This window comes from Phoxinus phoxinus (assembly GCF_949152265.1).
Source record: "Phoxinus phoxinus genome assembly, chromosome: 18".
In the NCBI taxonomy this organism is placed as follows: Eukaryota; Metazoa; Chordata; class Actinopteri; order Cypriniformes; family Leuciscidae; genus Phoxinus; species Phoxinus phoxinus.
In genome coordinates, this window is record NC_136893.1 from 10354086 (window position 1) to 10371107 (window position 17022).

The window sequence follows — 17022 nt, forward strand, 5'->3', positions numbered from 1 at the left end:
TGCATCATTTAATTATATATTTATAGTTAAATATTTATAATTTTATGATTTAATTATATATTCAAATATCTACGTTTTACATGATTATTTATTTTGTTTAGAATGTTTGCACAAAGTCCAAACTTTTATTTTGACACGCACTCATGACCTGGATATGACCATGTTGTAGATTGATGCGCGCTTCTGTTGCCGCATGACCTACTCCAGCGTGTGGTTTCTTCTGAATAACACTACTATTAATATCCTGTTTTGCAATGGAGGCCTTTAACCAAATATTACTACAATACCCGCCATTTGTAGTTGGTGGTGTCGGAGCGACGGCGATTGCTGCAGGAGGAGCGCTGATCTATAGAATTGCAACCAGGTATTGTAACCCTGCCCATAAGATGTCGCTGGGCCTCGTATAACACATGAGTTAGTTAGAGCTATGAACTACACTGCACTTTATCGATTGCTTTTTACGATTCACTACAATTAACATGCACAGCAGCAGTATTTGCATATCAGTTCTGCAAAAAGCGTGTGCAATGGCTGCGCGCGCTATACAAAATAGCGATAGAGATTTCGTTGTCGTGCTTAAAACAGACCGAAATTCACCGTTATATTAATAGTTTCCACCAAAAATGTCATAAATACTACGGTTATTGTTACTTCTGTAAAATAATGATAAATTAATGTTTGAGCCCCTTCCGAATCTTTATGAATTCTCATTTAAATTAATTTTCTGATTGCACTGTTGGTTAGTACTAACGTAACGTTACTGATGGTCGATGGTGATATACCTGATATACCTATTTCTAAGTTATTGTTATTTTGGCAACATGGAAGAGCAAGTTAGAGCAACTTGGAAAAGACTCATTGCTATCAAACTGTCAGGAACGATGAAGCAAATAATGGTGATCACAACTATAATGAGCTTTTGTTTGTAATACACAAATGCTCTGCTCTGATATTCAATGAATCATATTTTGTCTAGACTATACCAATGTGTTTATTTACACCTTTTAATTATCTATGGAGTGGTAAGATATGTGAAGCTTCCCCTGAATTCGCATTCATTCAAATTTCTGCAATTTCTTTAAAAAAAATGCCATTACTTGACTTGATGATGTTATCATCACAGACTGAGTTTGTTAATTTAATCAGGCCCTTATCAGCTCTAAAACGAGTCAATGAATCATCAATTAAAATCTATCAAACTATAGTTATGGTCATGCTACTGATATTCAGTCTCAGGTCCTGCAACACTGATTGTGCTGTTTGAATTTATTTATTTTTTTAAATCCCAGTTTTGCCTTAGATTCAGAAGTTCAGGTTTTACATTAGTTTCCAATGACTGTCTTACCTGTCCCATGAAAATGGATGCAACCAAAAACACTGGACTGTTGGACTACTATCAACAGGACATAAGTTAATTTATTTTTTTAAATGTATACATCTCAGGAGAAGTGTGATTCATTAGACTAATGCACTCTAAAATACTGCACAGCTTTTGATGTCAGCAAATAAAAATATATGGAAGCATTTTCTCTTCTCATTTATTTTAAGCTATTAATGGTTATGTATGTACTTGCCTCTGCAGTTAGCGTTTTTACCCCCGCTCTCTGCAGAACAGACAGTAGTGGAAGAACCACTGTTGTGGTCTGTCAGGTCATGTTAATGGAATTACAGTTTTTTTCTGTTATTAATAAGGCATAGTAACTTGCAGCAGTTAATATGACCGTTTTTTATTTTGCAGGAAGAAGCCAAGTCATGTCCAAGTGAATTGTTGGTTCTGCAATCAGGACACAATTGTTCCCTATGGGAACAGAAACTGCTGGGATTGTCCATACTGCGACCAGTATAATGGCTTTCAGGAGGTATTGGCATTATGTTATGAGATTTATGAAAGACATTATTTTTAAAAAATATGTATATATGTAATAACTGTATTGAAGATACTTTAAAATTGTATTTATTGTGATGTCAAAGCTGAGTTGTCAGCAGCCATTAATCCAGTTTTCAGCGTCACATGATCTGTCAGAAATCTGCTGATTTGATTCTAAAGAAACATTTCTTATTATTATCATCAATCAGTGTTAAAAACAGTTGAGCTGCTTAATGTTTTTGTGGAAAATAATATTTTATTTCCTAGTATAATTTGAAGACTTGAAAGTTTTATTTACATTTATTTGAAATCTAAATAGAAATCTTTTGTCACAATTTATAAATGTATTAACTGTCACATTTGAACAATTTAATGCATTCTTGCTAAATAAAAGTATAGGGGTGGGTGATATACCAGTAGTCACAGATAGAGATTTTGGACTATCGTCTTTATCGTGGTTATGCTCACATTGCCGTGCTCTAACGTCAAAAAAACTTATTGTTTAAATGTGTGTATAAGCCTTGAAGTTTAAAAACAAGATTTCAATCCATTCAAGAGCAATAAGCAGCACAACTAATTTCAATATGAGAGATGGTTTCTGAGCACACACACTTACAACGCACGCACTTAAAGCCTCTGCTCATACGGCACGCGAGTACTGAGTTCTTTTTGGCGCCTTATTGGGCTTGAACGGTCAAAAACACACACTTTGTGTCAAAATCTGTCTTTTTCCAGCATTGTTTTCATCCACATAAAATTCAATATGGTGTCTATCCTTACCAAGGTCTATAAATGTACATTTAGTGTCAAGCAAGTGAGTCTTTGGTCTCTTTTTTTTATCTGTAGAACGGGGACTACAACAAACCCATTCCTGCTCAATACATGGAACATCTCAACCATGGCGTTTCCGCCGGTGTCCCCGAGTCACCGAAGTCTCTGCATTGGGTCAATTGCCAGATGCTTCTGTGCAAGAAGTGTAACAACAACCAGACACTGAAGATTAAGCAGCTGGCCTCGTTCATCCCCAGGGATGATGTAGGTTTATAATTGACTCGTTTGATTTCTTCATTTCAAGACAACCAAGGGTTAAAGCTTGTTGCTTAATTAAATGAGCTTTTTATGCTTTTTATACAGGCAAAACTAATTCAATATGACCTTCAATAGGCATATTAAAAAAATGATACTTTTAAAGTCATATTTGTTTGAGCTAGAAATAAGCATCTTAAATTGTTTTCATGTGATATTATGTTTAAAGTCTGTTTTTATTATGTGAAAAGCTTCAGTTCAAATAAGTAACATGCATGCAGCCAGTAAAATTGAATGCCATATGTTCACCATAATGACAGGAAAACTATGATGAGGAAATCGAAGTATATAAGCACCACCTCGAGCAGACCTACAAGTTGTGCCGGCCGTGCCAGACGGCAGTGGAGTACTACATCAAACACCAGAACCGACAGCTGCGGGCTCTGCTCTTCAACCACCAGCTCAGACGCAGTCGGGATGCTGATAAAGCCTTTATTAAGGTGGTGATCTCTATATATTTACATGGTTTCAAATCAAGCCACAGGACTTGACATGAAAAATACAGGAAGATAAATTTTTTTACACCTCACCTTCGAGAATACTAGGAGCTTGATTAGGTGCCAGGAGCTTGACGTGGAAAAATGCACTGAATTTAGATGTTGCCTAGATAAAACTCTAAAAACCTGGTTTGCATTTGTAGCATGTATCAAGTTTGATTAATGATCAGTCTGTTTCTAGTGTTTTCTTAAAACGCAGATAAATGTGTGGAAGAAGCGATTGCCAGAGATAAGGAAAGACCTGTTCTCTCTTGCTGCTTTTGTGTCCTGCTTCTTTTTTTTGTTCCAGCTACTGTTGATTCACATTTCGTCTTTAATCAGGCATGGCATGTAAGTTCCTAGTGCTATTCCCATATCAAGTTTTTTTTCTCTCTCTTTTGTACAGAACACTTACTCCCTCAGCACGCCGGCCTGGTTGATCTTGCTCAGAATCCTTGCGTTTCTCGCCTGTGCCTTCCTTGTAGCTGTCACTTTGTCTGGATCTGGATTTGTGGCCCCCTCTTTCATGCAGACCTTAAGCGGAGTCGTCGCCCCGCCTAAACCTGCTCTCCAAAACGACAGTGAAAGCAAGACTGATGGGGGCAAAAAGATGTGGGACGATCTGGTGGGTCTTCTTCCGGAAGAGGCCGTGGAGAACGCTCGACTCATCTGGCAGTCCGGAAGTGACCATCAGATGGCCGTGGCCTCTATTGGTCTCCTAACTTGCATCACAGGGGTCTTAATGGCAGGACCTGTCAGGTGAATCAATTAAAAATATACATAATTGATTTTTCATTAAACATTTGTATATATAATCAATGTTGTCATTAATAAATATATATATATTTTTTTTTATTAATTTTAAAGTATGAATAAATGTATGCCTGTGTGTATACTATATATATATATATATATATAATGCATTATTAAATGTTATTTATGACTAGCTACAATTCTTAGCTAACTGTGTGTGTGTGTGTGTGTGTGTGTGTGTATATATATATATATATATATATATATATATATATATATATATATATGCAATACACGCATGTATACTTATTACTGATTTTTTTTTTTTAAAGGTTGAGAAGGATCGACGCTGTGGCATCTGTGCTTTGGCTCCTCGTCATATGTTTTTACCTGGCCGAGTGTTACCTCAAGACGGACATCCCTGACTGGTTGGAAACTGTCAAGTTTGGCATCACCTCTGTGTGTTGTCTGGTGGGATTCGCTGCCGCTGTGGCAACGCACAAATCCACGAGTCAAAGAAGAGCCAGAGGTCACAGGTCAGAATCTGAGCAGTGACACTAAGCTAAGATATTTTATGGGACACTTTTGGGACATGTAGAAACAAGGGTTTGATTTTTCTCAGATTGTCCTTCCAACTGTCTTCAGTTTATACTAAAAAAAAACTAATACACTCAGTATAAACCTTCATGGCATTTGAGACACTTTCTAAAACGGCCTTCAACTGTACTGATAGATAAAAGAAAATCTAGTCTGTGTGTTTGATTCTGGCTGTGGATGACCTTGCTCAAAGTACTAGAAAATGGGTTTATTGCCTTTTTTGTAGTCTAGTGCATGACTTGCCCCTAATTTGACAAAGGCAGAACATCAGACATTTCAGACATTTAGCATTTGATTTTAAATAACGGCTAAGGTTTTGGGTAGCTGGGAATGATACAGACTAGTTTTATGAGTGAATGTTTTTTAATGCATCTTGCTGTGTATAATGCTGTTATTGCATTATTCACCAAGAAATTGTAATGATGCTTGGATAATTTTTTTCCACCCCATCTATACTGGGTACTAACCCCTGATCCATTGCAGCATGGAAGTGGCTTAAAATTTACGAAACATCATCTACAACTTAAAATGGCTTGCTGTGTCAACTATATCAAACTAAAACAAAGATACTGTATTATGCCAATACTGCTCAAATCTCATATTTGCAATCTCATAACAAATGCGATATTAGCAGAATTAAGTTGCTAACGTACAAACACGTTATACTTATTTTATACTTTAGCTCAAGTGCTTTCAGTTTTGATGTTAGGTTACAGCAAAACACATTTGAGAAGAGTATGTCAAATATTTGTGCCTTGAGCCTCTCTTTGCGTAGATTCTACATTAACCTGAATTTCAAGTCATAAAGTCTGTCTCCACCACCAGTTTGTAATCAATACATCAATACAGTATTATGCACTATTTTATTTTTAAACACACAGAAAACTGGCTAACCAAGTACTTTGCATAGCACTATGCTTATATTGTAAACATTATTACACTATACTATAAGATGTAAAGAATGCACAACATTTTATTACATGCCATTTAGTACTTTGAATACTACTAACCACACTAAACCTCAGTAACATGTAGCCATCTCTTTTGTGTGTCTCTAACAAAAAGAGACACATTTTCAAAACACTCACAAACAAAGCTTTATAGGGATTGTACTTTCTTGTAATTTTCTCTTAAGTATTGTATTTTTTTTGCTGTATTCTAGAAAACGTGTGACATCATGTGACAGTACGACCATAGATTGAATGTGTTTGTAGATTTTCATCACTGTATTTCCCAAGTAACTGTATGCATGTGGCATATGCTGTGAAGTTTGTTTTTGCTGTGATCGAAGTACTTACTAATGTGACTTAGACATTTACCATCCGCAACTTTTCTGTTATTTAAATCAAGTCTGTTTTCAAGTGTACCTTGAGACGTCTCATTTCCATTAGACGTTTTTCAACTCATACAAATCTTGTGGTACTTGTCCGCTTCCAACACACTGTAACATTCTCGACATGCTTGTAAGACGAGCTTTAATATTTATCATTTTGTGTTACCAAAAGGTGACATGTGCCAATGCAAAGCTCCATTAAAGGGCTAGTTCACCCAAAAATGAAAATTGTCATCACTTACTCAGCATCAAGTTGTTCCTGTTCCTTTAAACCTGTATGAATTTATTTCTTCTGCTGATTACAAAAGAAGATATTTTGAAGAATGTCTGTAACCAAGCAGTTGATGGAACCTATTGACTTCCTTCTTGTTGTTGTTGTTTCATACTATGGAAGTCAATGGGGCCGAACAACTGCTTGGTTACCGACATTCTTCAAAATATCTTCTTTTGTGTTCAGCAGAAGAAAGAAATGTATACAGGTTTGGAACAACTTGAGGGTGAGTAAATGGTGACAGAATTATTATTTTGGGGGCAAACTATCCCTTTAACTAGGGAACGTTCATGATAAAGTGATATGTTAGTGGCACATTTCTTATTTTAGTATTTGACTGTAGACATCTGTATTCTTGAATATTTAGTGCTGTATCCTCATTATCATAGTTTTGCTTGCCAAAGGCTGATGATTGGTAAATACTATAATAATAGTGTGTATTTCGACTTGACATTGATACAAATATCTCAAAACCATGTATAACATTTATTTAGCACAGCAGCACATTGTATTTTTGAGAGTATACTCGGTCCTTCATTGACTACCTATTTTATTACCTGACAGTTTAGATTGTCCGGTAGTATGATGTCTGTCTCCAAAATGTCATGTAAATAAGTTAAATTTACCACTGAGGATTTATTGTGGTAGGACCTGTCAAGGTGAAATCACAGATCTGTGCATATTGCATCAGAAGGTGCATAGTGATGACAGAGATAGATTGGATATGGCCAATTTTTATATTAGTATCCTGTCAAATCCAGTTTCTTACTAAGGTAACTCTCAAATCTCAAATAGTCCTGAATCTGTTGTGACCTTTGACCACTACAAATCTAAACTGAATCTGATGTGGTGTGTTTGGAACTTTTTGATTCTTCATTGTTCGCAGGCTCATAGTTGTCTGATTTTGAGGAACGTCCAACTGAAATATGTTTTTGGCATTGCTGTGCGGTTTCTGGTATGTCATCAACACCTGATTAGTGGTTTCTTGTGATTTTGACCTAGAATGACCCCAAAGATATAATGTGAAATGAAAAACTGCATTGTTAAATAGTGTGAAACTGTTTGCGTCCAGACACTTAAGCTCAGATTTGTTGTAATAATGTTTTAGAGTATTGTGCTTTGATTAAAGCAGCATGTTGTATTGCATTTTTTATACTTGTATTATTTAACATTATTACGAAGTGAAATAAAACACTGATGAAATTTGAACTGTGTTTGACGTTTCTTCTAAACTATTTAGATTTTAGATTAACTTGAAGATTGTTTGAGGTGGAAGCTGTTGTGCTTTTATAAATCAGTGAATCATAACCAAGAAATGTGTGTGACAGCGTCAAATGTCTAAATTGAGCATGTGAAGATGGACTGACACATTACTGATGTATGATTTCATATGTTTTGCAGATATGCTAGCTTAAATTGCATGTTTTGTTTATATTTACTTTTATTATCTGCATTGAATTCACTGCATATTCATCTGCATATTCACTGAAACCTACATTGTCTGTAGTTGATTCAAATTGGGAGCCATGATAAGATGTACCATTTATACAGCATAGCATACATTTTCATCTTTTCTGTATCTTCAGGCTTTTAAATTCTGTGGAAATCTATTTTCTGCAGTTACTTTCTTTAAGTGAAACAGAATACAGTCTTCCACCATAATAGTAACTGAAGACTTAATTGCTTTATAAAACTCAGTGATGGAGCAATTGTGCTCTGTCTGTTGCAGGTATCTGTCTGGCAGTTCTCCTGAGCCGCACTACAGTAATCACTGTCCCCTGCTGTCTGCACCTGTGTCTGGATCCTCTACCTTCATCCCAACGCCTCCCCCCAACCTGTCACAGCTGCTCATCCGCCAACAAAGCCACAGAACGCGCAAAGCCTCTCCCTCCTCGCTGCCGGGGCGGCTGAACAGAGCCCTCTCTCTGGGAACTATCCCCTCCCTCGCACGAGCAGGTGAGTTAAACATACGTTAAATGCTAATTGTCACCTTTTTTTATTTGTTACAACATAAACAATCTGTTAATGTCATATGCATCTAATTTTAGTATTCTTTAGCATTCACACACACACACACAAATATATATATCAGGGCTGTCCATATTACAATTTTAAATCATGATTAATCAAGCCCCTTTTTATGCACACCAAAGCACCCATGAAAACAAAACAACATTAAAGGGGTCATGACATGAGAAACCAAATTTGCCTTGATCTTTGTCTTTGTACCATTAAAACGTCCTGCAAGTTTCATAGCTTAAGACGTCCTCCCCATTATAAACGAATAATTTATTTAATCAAGCTCTAAATACAGCTCGTTCTGGATCCATGGTACGAAGTGACGTCACGGTACGAAGTGACGTACCAGCGTTTGCATATAGACCGCCTCCAGCACAAGACAACTACGCTTAAAGCGCAAGGCAACTACGCTCATTTCGTATCATTGTCGCGCTGCGCGCCTCACAAGTGTTCAGTCGACGGACAGCGAGTGGGTCTGTGTACAGGGAAATTACGATGCCACGCAGATGTGCTGTTCCTGGCTGTGGACAAACAACATCTTTGAATACGCTGCGAAAGATCCAGTCGTCAGGGGAAAATGGATGCCCTTTATTTTTTGCGGACGTCTCGGTCACGGCAGTGTTAGTTTAAGCGTTTGTTCTATACATTTGAAGGATGACTGTTTTGAGAACAAATCCCAAAATGATGCTGCCTTTGCCAGAAAACTGTTGCTCAAAGATAAGTCTGTGCCGACTATTCTGGGCTCAACAACGACGACGCAAACTGTAAGTAATGTATTTAAAACTTTAAACTACTTTTTAAATACGCCGAATCCGCAAATGTTCTGGCTGTGGGCGTTAATAATTGATGCATAGGCACTGACGTTAGCCAATCATAACAGTGGGCAATACACTGAACTCTTAAAGGGGAAACACCCCCAAAACAGACTGTTTGAATCAGAGGATGAGAAACAGGGTGGGAAAAGGTCCTAAATCACTACATTTTAAAAGTTTTTTGTAAAAAAACTATAGTAATACTATAATTGCACCTAAGGGAACATAATAATAAAATAAAAAAAACCATGTCATGACCCCTTTAAAAAACAATCAGAATTCAGTGTATAGTATGTGTACAGTGCAACAGCAAAGAGCTTGTTTACTTTTTAGACAAGTCATGTTGCAATACCGAACAGAACAACACATTTTTTTCCTTGACTTGATTGCATAATACCTACTACAGTAAATGTATCCAATTCAGAATTACTAGACGCATGACACATCAAAACATTATCCTGAATGTGTATGGAAACAATGTACCGTACTGTAATGTGTCTGTGCACAAATGCAATGTGCGATCAGTGCATCGGGAGCACACATACACAGTTTGTTTGCGCATCAATATAACAAACTCGTGCATGCTTACTGTACGTCACCGCAATCATCTTTACCTTTAATTACAATCCGCATCCATCAAAACTTTAATGGCGAGACACTGGTTTGCTTTATCCAGCCGAGAAACATAGTTTGCATGTAATCTCGCCATACAGCGGTGGGATGATGTGATGTTCTGTTCAGTCTGTATTTCACACAGCGTGATGCGTGTATTTTTATAGTATTTTATTTATTAAAACATTATTTTTTTTTATTAACCATGCATATAGCGGCCTTTGCTGAAATTAGACATTAGAATCAAATTAGATAATTTAATTTCTGTATATGAAAATGGGTGTTCTCTCCATGTAATATAGAACAATTTTGTTTGTGAAGATGAGAGTTGTGTTGGTAGTAAGAGGCCCCAGGTGCTGTTTTGTGGAACTAGTGCAGAGGTGCATGATGGGAAAGATGTGGGTCACTGACTGACTGAATACATGGTAAAAGGAACTCTGCTCACTCTTCACCCCAGACGGTGCCGCACCTAGCTGGGGAATTTTGCCAACTGCCAAAGAAAATTAAAGTGCGATTGAGAAATAAGTCTGTACGGTGTCTCTGGCTACCTGCATGTTACTGGGATTTTCCCATCACAGATGGGTTTTGAGTTACAGGAAGTGACTTCTTTACATTGTTTTATTAACAGCTGGTCTGTTTAATCTTGTTATGCCATTAAATTTAAAAGAATAGTAAACCTATAAATGAAATGTCATTATTTACTCACCGTCATTTGGTTCTAAAACTATGCTGTAATTTTTTAGGTGAAGACTTTATCTTATATACTGACCATAGGTTATTAAGCTCTGAGTTGTCTGAGGAACATTATTCACTGATAATGCCCTCTGCTTCAGCTCTTGCATCAAATATGATGTAGAACAATATGAACTGTTATTGTAAGGAAAAACATCTTTAAAAATTCACATTTTATGAAAATTAAACAGCCGGTTTGTAGTGAAATTAGTAAATAATAACAGAAATGTTTGGATGAAAAGTTCCTTAATTTTTTTTTATGAATTGATGTAGTTTTGACTTAACCTAACAAAATTTAGTGCATATATATCAAAAGGGATTGCAGAGACAACAGCTTGGTTTACCTTATCTTTTAACTTTGACCTATCGGTAAACGGGACTTTGCAATACACACAGGCTTTCAAAGCCTGGGATCAGGATGATGTCGGGAGTGGTGTTTAAATGACTGTTGTGAGACGGTAGAAGAATCATGGTTCGTTTCATGTGTGGATCTTCAGACGAGACCAGATGAGATGGCAAACGTCAGCCTCCTGTAATCAGATGCAGCGGCTCGGCAGGTGCGATTAAAAAAGGGCCAGAGCTTGATCTTTATGCTCGGGATTTAATCTCACACACACTTGTCTGAGAAATCTCACTGCATCATATAGAGGTGGGAATTGAAATTTATCAACAACTAACAAAAGTATGTTTAATTCTTATTAAAAGAAATATCAGTCTAGTGAGATGTCACACAGCTCGTTTTAACCGAATCATTAGCGCATCACTCATCACCCCGTCACATTTCTACAGGAGTTCTTGAAAAGGCTCTTGTGTGAGCAGGGCCTTTACCTGCTCCATCATGCAGCTTCACCCATCTGCTCTGTAATGTTCAGTGGTGGTGCAGCTCTTCTCTACGGCTGCAGCTGTGTTGGCTCCATATGGAGACATTCCTGTAGGAGAGCGTTAAATGACCCTACTTTACCGTTCGATGCTTGTGTTGTATCATGAAAAATTGCTTGGAATTTCTGTCAGCCTTTCTGTGGGACGGCCACCTTGCTTTGACATTGAGAAAGTAGCCATGGAAAGAATGGTAGAAAAAAAACTGCACTTGTACTACTTAAAAAAAAACAAAAAACTTTCATTTAGCAAGAATGCATTAGATTGATCAAAAGTTAAAGTAAAGACATTTGTAATGATACAAAATATTTCAATTTCAAATAAATGCTGTTCTTTTGAAATTTCTATTCATCAAAGAATCCTGAAAATGTTCTAAAAAAGATTAAGCACCACAACTGTTTACAACACTCGATTCGTACCGACCCCAAATGTTAAAGGGGTGGTTGATTTGATTTCACTTTTCTAACTTTAGTTAGTGTGTAATGTTGCTGTTTGAGCATAAACAACATCTGCAAAGTTACAACGCTCAAAGTTTAAAGCAAAGGAAGATATTTGCTTTTAAAGAAAAGGACTACAACAAACGGCTGGTAGGGACTACACGACATTCCTCCGGGGTTAGTGACATCACCAACCCTAAAATGTACATAAGCCCCCGGGAACACGCAGTCCATGTTGAGAAGAGGAAAAGTTGTTGTATAAGAGTACATTTGTGAGTCAGCTCAAACTTTAGCATCCATATTTTCACATTCAATAGAAAGTCACTCTGTGTGCATCTCGCAACAGTTCCTATATGAGCGATTTATAGATTATCATGACAGAATATGCTAATTGAAGATAGTTAACTCCACATCAGCAACATAAATTCATCAACTAACCATTCAGATACGTCCTGTTGCATTCTACATGTTGTCACTTCTTCTTGAGTCTCTCCATCTTTGTCTGACTCCGTTTTAACATTAAAGGCAGAACAGTTTCTGTCATTTTAGTGTGTCTGCGTGAGGTAATCGCAGCTGCTAACACACTGGAGCTCTTAAAACCCCGCCTAAACACTGTATATTTAATTGTACATGCTTTGTTTTTACATTTACATTACCCTTTCTAACATCTAATGCTCACTTAAACTTTAAAAAAAAAATTTATTTAACACTTAAATGCAATCTTTAGCAAATCAGTTTTTTATACTTTATAGTTTTGTGATGCCTATATCAACCTCTGATTTTGATTTTAGTTTTTAGTGTTATTTATAAAATAAAAAATAAAATAAATTAAATATAGTATTGAATTATGATATCTGCCTTTTGTCAGTTATCAGGAATAACATGCAAATAATTAATGGCTTATCGTTATAGGGCAGAATTTTACTTGGAAATCCATAACAGTATCTGAACACTGTTTTTTTTTTATGGTGTGTGTGCGTGTGTGTGCGCGCGCGTGTAATATAGATATATATATATATACACACACACAGACACAACTAATTTGGCAAATTTTATATATATGTAAAATCTTGTTTTGCTTATTTTACTTGCAGATTCGGGTTTCCTGTTCAGTGGGAGTAGACCATCTTTACAGTGTAAAGACTCGCCACCATCAGGTAACTCAAAAGTAAAGCAATGGTTGTATACATCTTTCTGTCCTGAAATCATCATGATCAATTCATTGATAATTTCATCTTTTCAATAGACTACTACTCTCTAAAATCTGGAAGTCGACCTGCCTCTCCTGGACCGTCTCCAACCCCCTCCGTGGCAGGCTCCGTCACTTCCACCTCCAGCTCCGCCAGGCAGCGGCGGCCGCTCATCAGCCCAGCCAGACTCAACATCAGTGGGCAAAAGCTGCAGCTCTTTTCCTCTCCTCTGGAGCCTTTCAGTTTGGCCTCACCACCTCCCTGTCTTTCAGAGCAAAGCCACATGCACAGCAGAGCATTCTTGCCTGATGTTCCTCACTTCCATTCACAGAATCATGGTATTGGACACATTTTTTTAAATCTAGATTAAGAGAGATTCAGTGTGTTTCTGTTGACCATTTGAGCTGATATATATTATACAGTGGCTCTTAAAGTCACCAATTAGAATTGAGATATTTTTTATGGAATATTGCAATGTTTATTATAAACTATTTATTGTGAACATAATTTATTTATTTACATGCAATTGTCATTTTTAATCAAAATAAGTTTGAGAAGCCATTTCACTGGGATACACATCATGGCACGGAAGAAAAGTCTATCGTAACTTTATTTTATGTCGACTTTAAAATAAATAAAAAATTGTAAAAAAAAAATTTTTTTGAAAAGTGCTGCTGCTTTTCTCTTACATATCTGAATGTTTTTTCGGAGCCACTGCGTGTGAACCTGTTATTGCTGTTAAGGAACATTCTTCAGTCTATTTTTTTTAAATACAAGTATTACTTAAAAATTATATTAATTGTACTTTACAATTAATTGTATTAAACCTCATACATTTCGTTTGTTGGCTTTGTAGGCAAACCTTTGTTTATATGTTCTGTTCTTAAAATTCTTCAACTTTTGATATTGATATAGATTTTGTTGGGGATTCAGGTTCGCTGATCGATGAGGGTAGTGTGTTTGAGCATGTGGAGAAGCGATTGGACAGCTCCTCTTCATCTTCAAACTGCCGTGTAGACACGACCACAGGAAATGAAACCGAGAGCAAGCCTGGATGGAGGGGTAAGAATAGGAATTTTGTCAATAGCAGTGTGTAAACTAATTTGGTTACTCTGTTCTGCAGTTATTTATTGTTTTTTTGTGTTTTTCCACAGTTTTTTTGGGCCTGACGCTTTGGCCTGGTCTACTGTTTGCCAGCCTGACCATTAACCTAACCTTCATAGGCATCTATTTCTATTACAATTGGAGATGAGACTATAGGTCAGACCTCAGGAGTTTAGTGTTAAACTGAGATGTACACTGGTCTTTGTCACCTGTGTGCTCAGTAAATCTGGGTTCTTTACAGGAAATACGTGGATAACGTTTCTCTTGGGTGACAACTACAACTTTATTCTTGCTGCTCAACATTGCATTGCAGAAATACAAAAGGATTGTTTCCTGGCCCACATAAATGAGAAGACCGTATTCTCTAAACGTCTCTGTTAAATACAGCTGAAATTCTACTTTATGCCGCAAAGTATGATGTGAGCTTTGTAAAAACATGTTTTTTGTGCATGTTCAATCATTTGTTTGTGTTTTTAAACACTGGATGTGTATCAGGATGAATGATTGTGCCGTTTCGTTTAACAGAATGATGTCTGTTGGGCATGTGACATCTTTATTCAAAATTCATTTGGCTTCTTTGCCATATTGCTGTACATTAACTGTTTCCGTTTATCCTATTTCCTCAAAGGATAATACTGTCATATCATTATCAAAATGATGTGATATTATAATGTGCAATATGTTTTGTGTTGATCTACTAGTCAACAATGTGACACTGAAATATTGTGTTTAGCCAATGTCTGTTACTGTGTCCATCGAGTCTCTGTTTTATGATTGACTCATAATGTCAAGGGAAATAGGATAACGTTGTACATAATATAAAGGTGTGTCAATTTCCAGATTGAAATAAATCTCCCTTGTAATTGTCACATATTGGTGTGTCTTCTGTATGACATCTACGTTTTCAATGAAGAGTTTAAATGCTATCATTTTTTTTCTCTCTTGAGTAAACACTGCTTGGCTTAGTTTCAGCATTCAGAAAATCTGAACATGTATTTGTAAGTCAGTGAAAAGGTAAACCGTGAAGATGGATATGAAGGGGTTTCCTTGACCTTCTCCTTAATAAGTTAAAACTTATCCATATCATGATGCTTGAAACATTTGCCTGTTCTTGCACGATGCCTTTTTGAATGAATGTGTTATTAGAGAACAATGTTTTTAAGCAATGTAAGGAAAAAATACACAATGGAAACTGAAAGTATATTATGAAAAGTACTCCAGAGTAACAGAGTTTATCTTTCTCCATCACTGGTTGAGTGGAGTCAGTCTGTCTCCTGGGAGAATGATAACAATCTCGATTCTCTCAGCATAGGATGTTTTACAGCTCAGAGTGGGTGCTTATTTGAGAGGTGAGTAGGTTGTCAGTATCCATTTTTTCATAATGCAAAACTATTTTGATTGCAATCCATTCGGGCGTTTTGCACTCTTTTTATAATGGAGGTTTACCATTCAGAAGTGCAGAAAATGGATTCCACTGATATATTTACTATTATAGTGTAGTGAATGTGCCAACTTTAATTGAGGTAACTGAAGATCTGAGGCACTGTAGTTGGCTGTGCATGTTTTGCACATAAGGACGAAACTGAGTGGGAAATTCCAAAAAAAAAAGAAAAAAAGAGGGCAAGTTAATACATGCATATTCCTGTAAGAATGTTTTATGTTATCTTCAGAAACTCAGGTTGAGGTAATATTAATCTATGATCAATTAAATATTCTGTACATTCCATAAATCATTATGATATAGTGAATTTGCTTAGTAAATTCTCAGGAAACATGTTGCAGTAATGTACAAATAAGCATATTTAACAGAATTCATGACACAAGTCAGGTTTTATATTTGCATTTACCATTTTACCATTTATATTTAGTAAATCAAACCTGTCGATATTAATGTTCAAAAAGGTTCTGATGAATGGATATTAACAATTTCCACACAAACAATGTTAGGTAACACTTTATTTTAGAGTGTCTATTATGCATGTTACATGTATAGTAATTCCTATAAATTGTACTTATTTATTACATGGAACTAATCCTCGTCCCATAGTAAGTACATAGTAATTATTATTACTCTGTACTTAAATGTATAATTGCATTCAGGACACCTTAAAATAAAGTGTAACCAAATTTTTCACTTTATTTTTGTGTGGAAAACAAGCTTTCTGAGCTAAGGATTCATCCAATGACAATATGCAGAACATATCACACATGCAGCTATTAAAATGGTTCTATTCTGGTTCAATTTAAGCTTACTATGCATGTCAATCTCTCTCTCTCTTTTTCTTTATTTTTTTTTTACATGTTTATTCTGTGTTTCTTCCGAGGGAAAAATAAATACCTTAACACAAAATATTGTGACACGGGTTTGGTTTCAAATAAACTATAATAACAACTCCAAAGCAAAAAGGATAGTGTATAAATGATAACATCCATGCATAAACATATTATATAAATAAATAGATAAAGAGACTACAGTAGGCTAGCAATAATAAAAATAAGAATAACACCAATTATAAATAATAATATTGGTGACAAGGTAAGTCACAAAGTTTAACAATCAAAACTTACAGAAAAGCACATGAAAATTCATTCCAGTCCATAATCACATATCAGATAAGAAAACAAAGTGCCATTTTTAAATTACTTTCTAATAACGGTTTCCATTTTAGATATAGCCTATTTAGCTATAGCCTAGGCCTATTCAAAAAGATTTCTGAATCCTTACCAACAGATATAAAGTTATAGAATGTTTTTTTTTTTTAGCTAGACGTATAGGCCTATAGTAGGCTAGCCTATGTTGATAACACAGATGCTAGGACGCCTCATCAAATACGATCTTAACAAGCGGTGTCTTTGA

General features: G+C 36.1%; 1 protein-coding gene across 6 annotated transcripts; it reads left to right on the forward strand.

The window, feature by feature from the left end:
• Window positions 1-139: 139 nt before the first annotated feature.
• On the forward strand, window positions 140-15091 carry tmem201 (transmembrane protein 201). Of its 6 annotated transcripts, none has more exons than XM_079587331.1 (12): window positions 140-364; window positions 1739-1859; window positions 2714-2902; window positions 3214-3393; window positions 3836-4188; window positions 4515-4718; window positions 8113-8339; window positions 12966-13028; window positions 13118-13399; window positions 13995-14123; window positions 14216-14321; window positions 14407-15035. In XM_079587331.1, exons 1-11 carry the CDS (start codon window positions 255-257, stop codon window positions 14311-14313), a joined length of 1956 nt encoding a protein of 651 aa, XP_079443457.1. In that variant the 5' UTR covers window positions 140-254; the 3' UTR covers window positions 14314-14321; window positions 14407-15035. The 6 variants fall into 6 exon arrangements, with proteins under 6 accessions (XP_079443457.1, XP_079443458.1, XP_079443459.1 ...); XM_079587332.1 differs by having other exon boundaries at window positions 13118-13258; window positions 13334-13399; window positions 13977-14123; window positions 14216-15035; XM_079587333.1 differs by having other exon boundaries at window positions 13118-13258; window positions 13334-13399; window positions 14216-15035.
• The last annotated feature ends 1931 nt before the right edge of the window (window positions 15092-17022 follow it).